This window comes from Fulmarus glacialis, unplaced genomic scaffold (assembly GCF_000690835.1).
Source record: "Fulmarus glacialis isolate BGI_N327 unplaced genomic scaffold, ASM69083v1 scaffold19, whole genome shotgun sequence".
Lineage (NCBI taxonomy): Eukaryota > Metazoa > Chordata > Aves > Procellariiformes > Procellariidae > Fulmarus > Fulmarus glacialis.
The window spans coordinates 155,654-171,675 of record NW_009232386.1 but is presented as its reverse complement, the minus strand read 5'-3'; the positions used below and the strand labels follow the sequence as shown (position 1 = coordinate 171,675).

At 42.8% G+C, this 16,022-nt stretch overlaps 1 protein-coding gene across 1 annotated transcript; it reads left to right on the top strand.

The window, feature by feature from the left end:
• Positions 1 to 6,006: 6,006 nt before the first annotated feature.
• TNFRSF18 (tumor necrosis factor receptor superfamily, member 18) lies at positions 6,007 to 11,288 on the top strand. Its single transcript, XM_009584864.1, has 6 exons — positions 6,007 to 6,181; positions 8,422 to 8,556; positions 9,081 to 9,168; positions 9,656 to 9,744; positions 10,732 to 10,872; positions 11,137 to 11,288. The coding sequence occupies exons 1-6, from the start codon at positions 6,007 to 6,009 to the stop codon at positions 11,286 to 11,288; spliced, it is 780 nt and encodes a 259-aa protein (XP_009583159.1).
• The last annotated feature ends 4,734 nt before the right edge of the window (positions 11,289 to 16,022 follow it).

The following is a 16,022-nucleotide window of genomic DNA, read 5'->3' as shown; positions in this document are numbered from 1 at the left end:
GATTCTACATGAATTACGCATGCCTCTGCCACATTGTGTGACTCCTGTGCCCCCAGCCTTACCTGTTACAGGTTTGCAGGGCAGTAATCCTCCCTGTGTGCCAAAAGAGGGCAGGCATCAGACAGGCACTGCAAATACCCCGAGATCTGGAAACCCCCAGGGTAGCCAGTCCTACTCGCTGCAAAATCTCAAGGCTGGCCTAAAGGTCAGCAGAGCTGAAAGGAACACAACAATTTTATCTTCTAGTTTCAGGCCGCAGCTAAACTGTTTGTCCTTCAGCTTTCTTTTACCCCAGTCTTTGGACAGTACTACGTGAGCTGTCGTTACTCATATGGTATCCTTCTGGGGAGCTGGTGTCCCTGTGCCCCCTCTGACACCAGCCTCACCATGTGCTTGCTGCAGTGCTGACCTGCACCCCATGCACTGACTGTTCCTCTACGCTTTCTGCAGCCCATCAGAACTGCTGTTCTACCACGGTGTGGCAAGTCACTTCCCCTTGTGTGAGTAACATCTCTCATAGCTGTCATGATATAGTAAAGGGCTCTTTAAGTAAAGACTGACTGACAGTTGTTTCCCGAGAGCATAGACAAGTTCTGTACAACAGAATATGAATCCTGTAGCTAGCAATGGAGATTTTTTACAGTGGAGTGAAAACAACTTACAAGATGGAGCTTACAAGGCAATTTATACATCGGTTTAACAAATATCATTAGTCATTCAGAAATTACGTAGATTTCACGTGAACAACCTCTTACTTGTAGGAGAACTGCATGGCTTCTTTGGTCACCCATTACGGGTAATCAGCAAAATCTCAATGTCGGGAAACCAAATACTTTCCCTGGTAACAGTACTGTCTCACTGATGATGTTAAGTCCAAGGAGTGTCCAAGTAAAGCCACTGGACTTGCAAGAACTAATTGCGTGTTTGAGAAATGGTTAAGTTCTTTTTTTGTTTTCTTTTTTTTGTTCTTTCTGAAAGGTTAGTAATTTGGACAGTTCAGCAAACTGGTGGCTCCAGTGGCCCCAAGCAAAAAGGAAACTGTAAAATGAGGCTCCTGGCGTTGTGTATAATGTTCAGCTCATGGCTAGATATCCTTAAGATGGGCAAAAGTAGAATTCATAGCCGGTTCTGTAAATACTCTTAGGAATGTGCGCCCTGAAGACAGAGGTACAAGTTGCCACCTCGGTGCACTTCAGTGGGTGGAAAAATCCACTGATTCTTCCTCAAATCTCATCCTTGAGTGCTCCTTCTAGTGGTATGTGTGGAGGTCATGCTAGGGAGAAGGGATTAGGAGCTCTGTAACAGCTTTTCTTCTGTTCCATCACTGCGTGCACTTACGTTTCGGTCTTAATCTGCCTTGAGCCTCTGTAGGGATATGGACAGGTGGGGCTGGAAGAGAGTCCTGTCTTCTGTGGAGGACAGGGCTGGAAGTGAGGCATTGCATTTGGAGTCTTTTGCCATACGTGTTTCTGTGCCTCCCTTCCTTTGCTGAAGGAAGGAGAAGCAATCCATCTTCCCCAGGTCTCCTGATACAGTGAGGCCCCACACTCAGAACTGAGGTTCATTTCTTGGAGACAGTCATAAAAGATTAAGAGCTCTTCACCCAAGAGGAACTAGAGCCTGGCATGCAGAAGATGCTTCGGTTCAAACTCCAGCACAAGCCATTGCAGAGTCTCTCTTAAAAGGGACAGTATTTGGATGCTCCTTTTTAGCGGCAGCTGGGAACTCTGAACCCTGAGGCATTTCTGAACATCTCGGCCCCTAGCTTCTCCTCTTTGCCTGTTGAGACTGTGCTATGTCTTCCTGTTTCATGCAAAGAAGGCACTGGATGATACAGGTGCTCAGACAACCCCCAAGACCACATTGCTTCCAATGGCCTTTTAACCCTTGGGATTATAATTTTGAACACAGGTCACACAGATTGAAAGAAATCCTGCAGGCCACAGAACCTCTGCTTGTGTTTGAAGATAAGACTGTAAGGATTCCTAACTTCTGAAAAGTCTCAGTCAAATATTGTCTAGTTAATCCTGTAGCTGCTGCTGAATAAAACCACCAAACAGTCAAGTGATGAGGAGTGAGAACTAGTGCTTATTGATGAGTGAAATAGGCATTTGTTCTGTCAATAGGTGCAGAGAGAACTGGAAACCCTACCGGATCAGGCAGCAGCATGGAACCTAGCAGCATTGACATACATCACATAGAAAACTGAGCAAGAAAGGGATTGACAGATGAAATGTCACTACCTTACATCAGAGACAGGTAAGATTAGCTTTAAAAAACCCCTAAGATTTTAAAGCCAGATAGTCAAGTTGTCTCTGAAAGGTCACTGCTGACTCTAGAGATTAAGACTTGGCATGTACAATTGTTGTCTGTGATCTGACTGTAAATGTTCCATCATCTGGCAGTATCTGTGCACGACTGTAATGCTTGAACAAGAATGAAAACGTGCAGAGACCAATTCAGAAAAAAACAACATTGAAAAAAGATAGAGGGAAATAAATTATTAGTTCCTATTCTGATAAACACCAGGTATCAGATATCACATACGCTAACTGCCTGCCTGCAACCTTTGCCAGGCTTAGGGTTCTCTTGTGTACCACATGCCAGTCTCTCAGTAGGGCCTTTGGACGTCCCTTCTCTATTGCTGTGTTTGTGGCACTGAGCAAAAGTCTGATTCGTGTCCGTATTTGGTATTTAGGCAGTGCTAGTTATTGATGTCCATCTCTGAGCTTTAGGGGAATGGCCAATTCCTCCATCTGGAACACTACACTGTCCTTGTCCTTTCTGATAGACACGGTGTAGTCTATTGCTAGTGCTATACTACTTCTAAAAATGAAGAAAGTAAGGCAGCAGGAGACTTAAGCATGGTGCCCAACTTGGAGACCTGGTCTTCTACCACTCAAGTCTTTCTGTTAGTTATAAAATTACCCATCCCAGCTGTTGCTGGAAGTAACAGTTCTTCTGTTGGTTATTCAGCAGCATTAGTTATCAGTGACTGGTGTGCCACATATTCCAGGGTATGGCCTTGACGTGTAACTTCCAGAAAGTGAGGCTAAATGATTCTCAGCCCAGCTTTGGCATCAGAACAACTGTCAGGGTCCTAACAGGGTTTGTCTCCTCCACATCAGTGTTGACAGTGGGACTCCACCTGGGGTACAAGTACACATAACAAAGCCTCAGGGGAGCCTGAGCTGCACCCCTGGGCACGTCTCCCAGCCACACACAGAGCTGATCCCATCTCTTCCTATTCCTGAGTTACATTTTTCTCTGCACTCCTCATGAATAAATGATTTGTCAGGGTTACTCCTAAGACCATTTGTGACATGTCCCACAATTTCTATCAGTGTTGCCAGCTACTGTAAGAGGATTTGCAGCTCTTCTAGGTTTGCAGGGAGCCTACACACTATCTTTTAATGAAACTGGAAGCACCTGACCTCAAAGGCGGGTGCTGCTGGGACGATGAAGAAATCTTGATTTCAAGAAATTTGGCTTTCCTTCATGGGTCCTTTGTTCTTGCTTTCTTCATGCAGGTGGGACTAAATACCTCTTTTACAGACTCTGAGAAAGACTTGCAGAGCCAGGGAAAGTCTTGGGCTGAATGGGAAGGTGTATCCCCTCCTGTCCACAATCTCTTTATGGACGTGGTGAGGAGCTTCTGAAAGTTGCTGGTGCCACATTTCCCAGTTGTACCAGCCTATGCTGGAGAAGGGGCAAAGGGTAGGAGGAGGTGGAAGGGAGAATTTGGCTAGCACGCTGTTTACAAGAGCAGTAGCGGCACTTGTTATTAGGGCAGATGTGGGCTGCTCTGTCCCCAGGACTTCTGGCTGCAGCCACAGTAAGGTGGAGGGGCTTAGTGTGCTCCAGATATTCCTTGCCTTATGTGAGGAGGAGTATTTTCAAATGGTTTTGCAGCCAGCATGCCCTGGGGTGAATCTTAACGTAACCACGTAGTAAGGATTTTGAAACAAGTTCTCCTTGTTATTAGCCTGTTCTTATAAGAGCCAGGGATAACAAAAATATCCTCAGAATTGGTCAGGGCTTGTGTGCAATTCAGAAATGGTCATAACTGATCGGTCTGCAGAGTATATTGCTGCAGTGTCCAAGTGCTTTGCCTAATAACTTGTCTTCATCGTAAGACTATGCAGAGTTCTGAAGAGGGTGAAACAAAGTTTTGCGTGCTGCTGAGTGCACCGTGGTTTCTGTACAGGGGGAGCGCCCTGACCAGTACCTGTAAACCCTCCCTGTCTCTGTGTTGCCCAAGCATTGTGGTTACGCTGTTTGGAGGAGCTGGTGAAGGGAATCCTGACTTGGGGGACCGAACCCAAGAGCTGCGGTGTCCATGACTCTCCGTGGCCAGCTGGGCAGCAGCCGCAGCAGGCAGTGTGTCTGTGTTTCCAGTGTAGCGTAAGTGGTACAGGCTGTGACCAGTGCGAGGAGCAGTGCTGTGTGGGAAGAGGAGGGGATCTCCTGTATGGCAGAAGTACAGAGTAGGAGGCTTTTAGTTTCCGAAACATAACAGTTGGCCTTCTAGGGGCATTATGTGGGAAAAACTGACGGAAGAGACCTGTGTCTTTCGCCTGCTTGCAGCTAGTTTGGATGTCATCTTTTGATAGAAAGGTTTCACTTAGCACATTTAAGAGTACAAGCAGTTTTGCAGCATACCTTTTTAAAACTAGAAGGGTCTGTTGCATACCAATCTGATTGTTTCCAACCAGGGACAGGAACACAGGTAGATCCCTGAATAGGCCAAAGACTGAGTGAAAAGTGTGTTGACTGACCTACTCTTTGAGATCCATAGATGAATCTTCAGGAAGAAAGTGTAGAACAGACTGAAGGAAGAGTGATGGTGTCTGTGTGGGAAGTTTGTTCAGGCTTCATTGGCTGTATATTAAACTAAGGAATTAACAGGGCAAATGTCAAATGCTGTAGGCATGGCATTTTCTAGAGACACTCATCTCTCTTCAAAGGTCTGACTCTCCCCTGCCTTGACCTATTTGTCATCACATGCAGTGTGGAAAAGAATCCGTTGAATTCTGATGCAGAAGCAGTTTTTATCTGTTCAGTTGAGAATGAGGTTGGATTTTAAATACTATCTTCACTGTGCACACATAAAAGCAACCACAAGCTACAGGGATAGAAGCAAACCCTAGGGTACAGTGGAAATAGAAGGGGAGGGGAGGGAAAGCAAGCAAGCTGTCTACACATAAAGCAGAGATGGAAGTTTGCATATGCGTTTGTATAAGGCAAGACATTTTGGAATTGAAACCCAGCAGCAGGTGATGATTACAGGCAACATGTCTGTGTCTGCGTACAATTTTGCTGAGCACCTGTCTTTTGTTACCTAAATTCCAGGGGTCTGGGGGCCAGAGGAGCTGTACGTGTCTCTAAAGACCCCACTGCAGCCATTTTCAGTTTTGGTACCAGGGCTGGTCTTGCAGCCTGTGGGAAAGACACAGGTTTCTCTTTGTTTTGTGGTATCTGTATGGAGTTACCTCGGCTCTGGAAAATAATTCAAGAGTCTCCTGATCCAGAGTGAAGGAAGTTGAAAACAATTAACAGAATCAGAAAATCTGAGTGGATGGATGGACTTACTATACATTGCAATCTGATACTTAAGTCCCTGAAGGTTTCTAAATTCATTAGGAACTCTAAGTCAGAATGAAGTAGTCTGAGAGCGCTGAAGTTCACACACTAATTTAATTTGCATTAATTTTCAATTGTATATCAACTTACAAAATCCTTTGAAAATGAAATTGCATGATGCTACATCTTGCTTGTAACCTGCTGCTTTCTTAATGGAGTCACTGATGCATGGTTGCTTAGCCCTGCTTTTTTAAGAATTTGATGACGTAAAATAAAATCTTTTCCCCGCCCCAAAAGAAACAGGAAGAGTGCAGCCACAAAAAGCACAGTGCCTTCCCACAGTGTCAGGGGAAGGAGTACTTTTGCGAGAAAGTCCTGATACAAGCCCACCCTAGTGTGCTTTTGGGTTGTATAGCTCAAGACATGACTGAACAGACGAGTGAAGTCAGTCACCTCAAGATTCGAGCTTGCTTGCTGCTGGTGGTGTGCCTATGGCAATGGACACAGCAGACTCTGGCAATATCATGCCAGGGTGGTGAACTGAGAATAATCGGTAAAGATGAAAAGAGATGCTGCCCCAAATGCAGCTCAAACACAGGTAAGGGAATGATGTGTCTGTCGTCTTTCTGTTTGTCAGCATTGTTTTATGTCAACCAGGGTAATCAAGTGTGGGGAACAGGCGTGTGTGTGTGTGTATGTAAATGTATCTTGAATAACTGTATATGCAAAACAAAATGGCAAGGACTTCCCTCCTGCCCCCTAAATTCATAACGTGCCTTAGCTATAAACTTCAGAGTGGACTCATGTTTCAGATTTGTTACGTGCTTATACTTGTTATTCTGTAGTGGGAAAGGGAAAGCTAAGTTTCTGTGGGTTGGTCTTGCTCACTGGGAAAGAAGGTGTTCACTTAACACTGATTCTGAGCCCTTGCTCCATTCAAACGTGGTTTCAAGGTTTGTCTGTGCCATTCAGACTTCAGAGGGAATACAGGGAGTGATGCTTTCTGTAAGGCTGTTCTTTGCAATTTGCGGTCCTAAAGAGTAGGAAGCATCCCACTTCAATCCCTCCATTCCACTGACCTGTGCTTGTCCCAGGAGTAAATGCACGGACAAGGTCTCAGGTGATCATCAGTTTCAGCAGCGTGTTCTAACATCTATCCGTGCCTGATCTTAGGATGGTGGTGAGATGGTAATGGATTCTCACTTGCCTGTAATTTTAAGTCAAATTAAGGCACTAGAGGTGGAACAGGCTAGTTGCAGGACTTACTGGGTGACATTTCTGTGCCTGTTAGGCTGAACAGGTGATTCTAATGGCCTCTTCCATGGTCCCAGGAGCAATCATGCAATTCCTAATCTATTGCTGTCCATAATGGTGGCCAGAGCTGAACAGTAGGGAACATGCAGCTGTTTCTATGGCCTACAGCAAGGAATGCACCTTCCTGTTCTGTTTGTCCTGAAACAGGGTTGCTGGAAGCCTTGTATAGCTAGTATGGTAGTGCTGTTGTCCTACAGATTAGCAACAGGATTAGCTGAGAAGTTACATCTTTCATTGCTGCCTAGGTAGGAGTCAGCCTCCCACCTATTAATAGCTTGAATATATTTACCTCAACCGACAACAAGGACACTGAGTTCCCTGTCGAAGGAGTGAGCGGACACATGAGATTTGTGGGAATGAGCAATAAATAGGTGAAGAGCTATAGAGTCCTCAGTAGTGTGGAGACCCCAGGGTACTTCCCTTCCCACTGAGATAAAGTCATTCAGCATGAGGTAGGAGAGTCATTGCTTGGTGGCATCAACTCCAGAATCACCCACTAGTAATACACAGAAAGAAGCATCCCCAAGCTGTTTCCTTTTTGCTGCCAGACTTCATTAAGTTTTGAAGGCCAGTAAGAGGAGGCCAGTGGGCAGAGGAAGATGTGGGCAGTTCCCTGGTGGCCCTGCACATTCCATCACCAACCAGAGGAAGTAATCTTTGCTTGATCTTTGTTTCTCACTGTGGGTTTTTAAGCATGCTATTGCTTTTCCCTCTGTATTTTTTTTTCTTTAAGGTTATACAGCCTCCTGGTTGAACAGCACTTCTCCTCTAACTGGTCTCCAACTGCCTGAAGGACTGCTTGATACTGTTTACTGATGGGATCAGTGTATATGATCAATCCTTTGCTTTCATGAACCCAGGAGCTTCTCAGAATTAGAGATGATATTTTTGGAGTGCAAGCAAAGTTCACAACAGAATTCCCCTAGAAATAGAAGGACAGAGGGTAGGAAGGGTGCTGGTTCTATGGCTTGGATTTAGACCCACATCTGCCAACAGAGTGTAGGAAGCAGCTGCTGTTTTTAGGAAAGGCATGGAAAAGGAGCTCTAGCTTCACTGGCCGAGGATCTTTTGGGCATCCCTCCTCTAACATGGCTGAGCCTAACTGAAAAGAGCTCTGGCAGTGTCCTGAGAGCTGACTGGATGGCTAGTTAATGTGTAGTGCTTCTTTGCGGCACTGGCAGTGCCCTCCTCACCCCACAGTGTCTAAATCTGCACGATGTAGTAAAGCAAACCTGCTGCCTTACTTCTGTCTACCGTGACCTACACTGGTATTCCAGATAAGAGAGAAGGGTTACAGTGGTAAGTCATGCAGTGCTCAGATAACCACGGTGTAAAAATCTGAGTGGTGCTGAATTTGAGTACTCTAAACTTTTTCCAGTATGCATGGGAGTGACATCTTTCTGGTATGGTATCCATTTTTTCTACCACAGCACAGTAAGGAACTATTTCTGTGTCAGCCAGTAAGGCTAATGGTTAAGTTAATTTCTGGCCTCTATGCAAGTCTAATTTCTTTCTTCTTGACAGGAGACAACAGCACATGTCAAAATACTGAGGATCATGACTGCAAATGTCGCCAGGGATACAGCTGTATTGATAGCGCATGTCTCTACTGCAAAAAACTGCCTGAATGTGCAGAGGGCGAGGAGCTGGTTAAGCTTGGTAACTAAAGAAACGCAAATGACTCTAAAAGGCAGAGTTCAATATAAGTGGATGGCTGAGCAGCAGACAGTTTCCTTCACTTATTATAACCTCTTTTGGGAAAGCTCATGATGCAGAGAGAAATGGCATTTATACCGTGGCCTCCGTGACTAAAACCCTTGCTTCCCTATTTTATAACTCTTTGCTTCCTAAATTTGAGACTTTCACTTTCATGCTTGGACTTTCAGTATTACTTTTCTTCCAAGCTGCTAGAACTGTCAGTAGAAGACTGTTTTACTCTGTGTTACCTCTTAACTTTACACCCTCTGCTGTAGATCAGACTATTCTGTACCTCTTCTGTACGAGGTCCGCCCGTACTGTTTCCAAAACGCAAAGGTGGCAAGAACGGCTTATGTGTTTCTCCAGGGGGGTGATTCATAATGCAGAAAGAGCGTATAGAGAATGCATTGTGCTCTAAACTGCTCTATCCCCATCTTTCAGTAAAGGCACTGACCACTAATAATTCATGTTCTCTTTTCTTGTAGGCATTTTAGACTTCACATTCAAGTGTAAACCATGTGAGATAGGAACCTATTCTAATGTTAAGAATGGCTGGTGCCGTAACTGGACTGAGTATGTATTTATTAATGCTTTCCTTCTTTGGAAATATGCCTGATAAAATTCTCAAATAATTAATACTTAAATTGGAAAATAAAATTGAATCAAGGATGGGATCAACAATGAGATTAAATGATTATTTTTTTAAATTCAGCAATATGTATTTCTCTCCCCTTTGGCTTTATAAATAGTCGGTCTCAAAGCAGAACTTGAGACAAAGTGCTGTGTATTCAACTTGCTTCCAAGTCCAGCTCAAACTGATGCAAAATTATTCGAAACGTGGACACCACTTGAAACGAAGAGACTAAAAAAAATGTGCACATAAACAATTGTGATGTGGTGTTATCTTTATAACTTTACCTGCACTACTATAAAAAGGAAAGAAAGGAAACAAGTTGTGGAAAGCGTGGAGGGAAGGAAGAAAGGGAGCCAAGAGAAAGGCTGGAGAGGAATGAAGGGAAAGGCAGGGACATTCTAAATGTGACTCTTATTCTTTTTTTAGTTGTGAAAGTTCTGGGTTTCTAACAATCAAGCAAGGCAACAGTACACATAATGCAGTATGTGGTTTCCGTGCTAAAGATTTGGAGCAAGGTACCTTCTCACAATGATTTGTTTCTTTGAGCTTATAACTTTTCTCTGCACTTCTTCAGTTGGTGATTTGCTGCATAGTTATCATCCAGAGCTTGCTATCATGAAAATTTGCTTTGAAAATTACTGTTGTGTTTCTTACAATATTTATATAGGTAGAATTGTTGACCTGGGCAAAGATTCCACCATTAAAGCACTGTCAGTAATAAAGGTAGAGAAAAACCCAACAATTGTCTTTGAATAGAGCACGCTTATTTGGCAGATTATCAGAGTTTTCTCTTGGACTGCTCTTGCTGTTGTGCTAGATTTTCTTAGGAAGACAATAGCTTAGTTAGCTATCCAGATCCTTTACAAATACTGGTTGAGCCCACAACACCCAGAATTGAACTCTCATGTCTTATCATGGATCAGATTAGACAGGAATACGTGGGTACAGGCTTTGCAGGTACTGAGTATCTTGAAGGCAGCAAGCTGCACTGCTCCTGCCTTTCCCCCCACCCTTGTCCCTTCAATGAATTGGTGCCTTTCAGGTCTGGGCCCTTCGTTCAGAGAAATTGTTAGTTCTGCTGAGACAAATTGCAAAAAGCTGCTACTTTTAACTTCCACTAGGCAGACACAAGTGTGAAAATTTGGCTTGCTGTAGTGCTATTCAGGGAAACATTGAAGCCAAATCCCCCCAAAAAGGAAAAACAAAACAGAGTAGATAGAACAAGTGATAGCTGCAAGAGAGAGAGATGCTGAACAATGAAGAGATCAGGCATGTGGGGTTTTTGCATGAATGCTTCTTACCACAGACAGTGATCTGTTGCACCCTTGACTTGGAGCATCTCAGTTTTATTGTTAATACCCGCACTGTTTTTTTTCCTTGGAAAATTATTTTCCACAGAAAGAGGAAATTAATCTCTTAATTTCCTTGGAAGAACTGACTTTCCTTTAACAATAGTCTGGACAAATGATTTCTTAATCTTTATTAAACGTATTTAATTGCAGTTCCTATTACAAATGACTCCCTATATACCACCATCCTGGCCATCCTTACGGCAGTGGCTGTATTTGTTCTCATCTTGCTGACCTTTTTCTTGCATTTGTGCATATGGTCACTGAAGAAAGAAAAATACCACACAGCTGACGGTAAGTGCACCTTTGTGGACTTCTATGTAGCTTTTCAGTGGTGAACAATGTGTCCATTGATGCAGAGTCAGAATGGAATACATTAAGTTGAATAAATATGGATTTACTCTGTGATTTTGGGCGGGTTACTTAGTGAAGCGGTGCATCACCTGTATCTTTGACTTTTCCTCAGAGAGAGGCTGTATTGGTAAAGGTAATGGGCAGCTAACTGACATGTATGAAGACCTCTTGTATGTGCGGTGCTTTTGCTTATTCTCACTGCAGATCTGGAACATAACTTCCCTAGGCTGCCGGTGACTTCACAACTGTCACACCATAGAGAAGAGACTTACAGCTGCCAGTTTCCAGAAGAAGAACATGGAGGCAAAATACTAGAAGAAAAGCCTTGCTATTTCCACCCTCAGAGTCTACAATGAAAGCAGATAAATTGCAATGTGCTGTGAGAACAGGGAGCTGAGCTCAGCTTTTCAAAAAAAGAAGGGAGAGGCTAGGTGCGTAAAGCATCATTATATACATAGCAATAAGGAACGGGTTTTGGGGGAGTTTCACTTTGCTTCTTCTCAACAAACCTAGCATTTAGAAACAGAAAAACTGGTAAATCAGGCTGACATTTGGTTCAGCTGCATTGCATTATTGCAAGGATCCTGGGTTGTTAGTTTTTTTTTTTTTTTTCATTGATGCTCTCTTCAACTTTGTTTGGAATCAAACGTTATTTGCCTTTGTGTCTTCTGCACATGTCTCCGTGGTGCTCCCACAGATTGATACGCATGTAGAAGGCCGGCGTCCTGCTATCAATCCCTTCAGTGCTACAGGAAATACAGTAGTACCTGTAGGGCACTCTCACAGCTTTCACAGGCTATCTCTATTTCCAAAATGTGTCCTGACGCTCATATTAAGGGAATAAGGCGTTGTGCCTAGCAACCATATCTACTACTCTTATCTAAGCAGACAGTGCTTTTCACTCCTGTCAAATTGCCCTCTTTTTTATGCAGCAAAGGGCCATTCGTCTTCATCCATTCCATACTCTCCTCTCCAATCCCAACAGAAGGCGTTGGTTAGGCCAGTCTCAGTGCACAGAGGTGCCGGTGTGAGACTGCCATCATCTGTGCTTGCAGAGATTTCTCTGTGCAAGTTCTGTGATCCCCTCATCCCCTCCAGGAAAACTAGGGGAAGAAGGGAGTAACATTTATCCTCCTCCTCTTCTATAACTCGGCAATCCTTGGTACCTGGAATACTGAATTACAAAAGGGAGACTTCCGAAAGGCTGAAATGAGGATCACGCTGTCTAGAGAAAGACATTCGGTTTAATGCTCTCTTCTCACCTAGTTTATAGAGTAGGAAAAGACAGTGGAAAACAGAGAAAAGCCCAACATTTGTTCTTGATGCTTTTTTTCCCCACCCCAGAACAAAAAGAACCAGAGCATCTGCGGGTGTATACCAGCATAGCTCCAGTGACTTGATCATCAGCTGAAAGATGTCCTCCTTACTGAAAATTGTACCATGGAGGATATTTTCTTAATGTTAGATTAGTGCTCCACCAGTTTCATAGAGCTCTAAGATGGCTAGAATTAATTGTTTTGCCTGAATTTAAAGGGACAGGGTTTCAGCTGGAGTTGGTTGCTTTTTGTGAATTGACACTGATTTGAAACAAGAATCTAGCCTGTGCTTCAACTAGTTAAAACTCGCATGTTTTTTTAATATAATTATTTTTGTGTTATGTGACTGCAATAATAGATTCAAAGCTCTGGATGCCTTCTGGTGAAAGCTGCTTGGAGTAGACTCTTTTATGACCGAGTCAGCTCTGGGCAAAAATGAGTTTTGACTCAGCCTTCACATGAAAGGTTATAAATCTCTCACAGTACAGCCATTACATCAGCTTCCTCACGATTTCTTACAGATAACGTAAACAGTACAGGGCTTCTAAATTAAATCCTAACAGAATAATGAAATTTCTGTTAATCACCTTAACTAAATACTCAGAGGGGATTATTCCAAGTCTGAATGACATGCTGTTTTAAGTAGAGCTCTGTGAAATTACAATAGCTGCAGAGCTGAAGTTATTGCCTCCACAGATGTGTGTTGCAAAAACACTTGAACAGAGAATCCTAAGAAGTGGGACAGGTTATTACCTTGATAAACCAGTCACATAACCTCTGTGCTCCAAGGCAGGCTTGGTGGGACTGGATAACCATCTACCTGTTAGGCTTTCATTGAGGTGACTCCATGTCCTCCCTAGGCAATCCAGTCCAGTGACTGATTTCAAATCAGAGAAGAAAAGAGATTTTTTTAGTTAAAATTTATATTGTCCATTATGATTATGAGGAAAAATTGACTCTTCAGCGTCTTTTTAAGCATTCATAAACGATCATCTCTCCTTGATTTCTCTAGGCTCTTATCCTACTTCACAGGCTGTGGTTTCTAGACCTCTTAGCCTCTCTCTCTAAGCTCTTTCCAGTTGGTCTTTCTTGAAGCCTGCTTTGGAGGAGGTCTTGGCAAGCTTAAATAAAGCTGAAGGATTCATTTTATGATTCATGGACATGGTTTTATTGCTGAACATTTCTTCAGTGATTATGTCAAGAGGAGGAGTTATCCTGTCTTTTTTACTTTTTTCTTTTTTTTTTTTTTTTGTGCATTATAGGATCTTGTAACTGGGTGAAATAATTGTAAGGGAAAATGAAGTGCAAAGGGTTTTCCCTTCACTATAATGTTTTCCTCCATAGTCCTAGTTTTAATCTTCTAACTTCTCTGTTACTGTGTTTACTGCAACTGACGTCCATATACCTTAGCTTCCTCTTCACGTAGAATGAGAGCATGATACTTCTCAACCCTAAAAGGATGTTGTGAGACATAATTAGTACTTTCAATGTATTTTTGCCTTCTTTGATCCTCTTACTGCTAATCTTTGTGTTGCTGAGAATTTTTCCTGTAGGTATCCCTATGTGCAATTCACTTAAAAAGAGAGAGTTTTCCTCCATTGCTTTGGGAAATGTGCAGATTCTTAATTGGAGGTGATCTGGAGATTCAGCCAAGGAAAGGTGAAAGCATTGCGTTGGATTAAATAAGATAACTTTTTGAAAGTGTAAGACTGTCTCTGCTTTGCAAGCAGTTTTGCTGTGGGATTTAATATACTCAGAAGTCTAAACACCGGTTAGTAAAGACACTTCTTACAGCTACTTCTATGTTGGCCATGTTTATTCTCGGCTCTGTATCGACCCTTCTTTTTTTTTTAATGTTTTCAACAAGATTGCTGATTGTGACCTTTTGTAAAGGTAAAATAAACTTGAAAACTGAATGAAGTACCTATGTGATATAATTAAGCAGGGTTTTATTCTTTAGCTTGTCCCAGTGTTCTTAAGCACACTTAGTTTTACTTTCCCAATTCACTTCCCCTCTCTTACAGAACTCTGGCTATTTCAGCCACATACCCCCAAACAGACTCTTCTGTCATTGAATTTTAGATCAGTGCACTTGCACTTTTTTCCCTTTTTAAGCAAGTGGTTTAACGTTTCCTGGTTGCTGGCTAAACCAGCTTTTCAGCTACCCACTACCAAAATAGCAGAAAACTGTGGCTGACAATTTTTTCCGTTCCTGACAATGACAGAGAAGAAGCAACATTTTGGGCAAAAAAAATTCAACAGAGCTTACTATTTGAGGAATGAAAGATTTGAGTGTCTAGTGGAAGTCTGTGCCTCTGGCAACATGCGGCAAATCTTGGTGAGTTGTACAAGACTTTCTGGGCTGTGGGTGTTGAATAGCCAACACTACTGCCAGTTAATATTGAAACATGATGAGCAGAGCCATATTATTCATTGGAAATTTGCACAGTGGCCTTTTGGGTTTCTATATGCCTACCTTGAAGAACAGTTCCACTTCCTGCTTAACCACTTGACTTTATGGTGGCTTATTGATGGGAAAAGCAACCAATTTCCTGACTTCTTAAAGCTCCAATTCAAAGGGAAAAACCCAAAGTGTGAATCAGTTAAGCCCTGGAGAATTTCAGTAAAAGAGCTGTTCTTTGCCTCAAAGCAAATGAAAGCTATTGGCTCAGAACAGTGAGCTTGTAAGAAAACACTATATTTAAATTTCCATTCAGAAAGAACAATAGCTTTATTTTATCGGTGTGCAATTACTGTAATATTTAAATCAGATCATGGCTGAATTTTCAGCTCAAATCCCGGAGTTTATGGGGCTTTTCAAGTTCTGATTTGAACTTCAGCTTGATTTCTGTATATGGACTGTAGGTTGAAAAAGGCTTCTTCCTCAGATCATTTACGTGCAATTAAATATCTGTAACAATTTTTTTTTTTGCTTGAATCTCTTTTCAGAAGAGAGAATAAAATATCCCTGAAAAATATCCCAAAGTTTCTAAAGGCTAAGTGATCAAGCAAATTTAGAAATAAAACGTTTCATTAATGTTATTGTCATGAGTAAATAGTTAAAATATGATATACGGTGATATCTAAAAAAACAAAACGAAGTTCCTTGACAGTGGTAACAAAAAGGCAAATATGCAGGCTCCAAAACGACAACATCAAACTATGGCTTAACTGAGGACATAAGAAATATTACACTATATGTAGGTGAAGCTTAAAAGGTATACTTCATGTCTGTGGAAAAAAATGCAATTTCTTTGTGGGACAGTTGGTAGCACTTAGTCCTTGTTTTATTAGGAGTTGTCCAGCAATTATCTTAAGCTTGTCTTTGAGTTGTCCTATGAGCTGAGGAATCTAATTGTCAAAAAAGCTCTTGAGCTGCCAGCGATGAGTAAAGACTTGTTGCTGTTTAGTGGGAGTCCTCCTTAGATACATATTTTGTCATACCAGTCTGGGGAGCAATCTTAATGCTGTCCCTGACTTCACACACTTGAATCCATCCCAGATGGAAGGACGTGGGTCACTCCGTTACAGCCGTGGCTGGGCATCGGATCCGGAGATGGGAGCTGGGTTTGTTCCGCCGCCGCCAAGGACAGAGGTCTGGCTGCTCCGTGGGCTCTGTCCCTCCCCCGTAGCGGTGTGGGCTGTCTGCCCGTGGGGAAATGCTGATCAGCCTCGGCTCGGGGCTAGCTGGTGCCGTGGAGCTCTGCTGGCCCTGTCCGTCTTTGGCTGTAAGAGGAGCAACTCTTGGGTGATGCCTTGGGGTTGGATTTGGTG

Coding starts and splice junctions, on each gene's coding strand:
- TNFRSF18 (XM_009584864.1), top strand. CDS start 6,007: ATGACTGAACAGACGAGTGAAGTCAGTCACCTCAAGATTCGAGCTTGC. Junction 9,745..10,731: donor TGCTAAAGATTTGGAGCAAG/GTACCTTCTCAC, acceptor ATTTAATTGCAG/TTCCTATTACAAATGACTCC. Junction 10,873..11,136: donor AAAATACCACACAGCTGACG/GTAAGTGCACCT, acceptor TTCTCACTGCAG/ATCTGGAACATAACTTCCCT.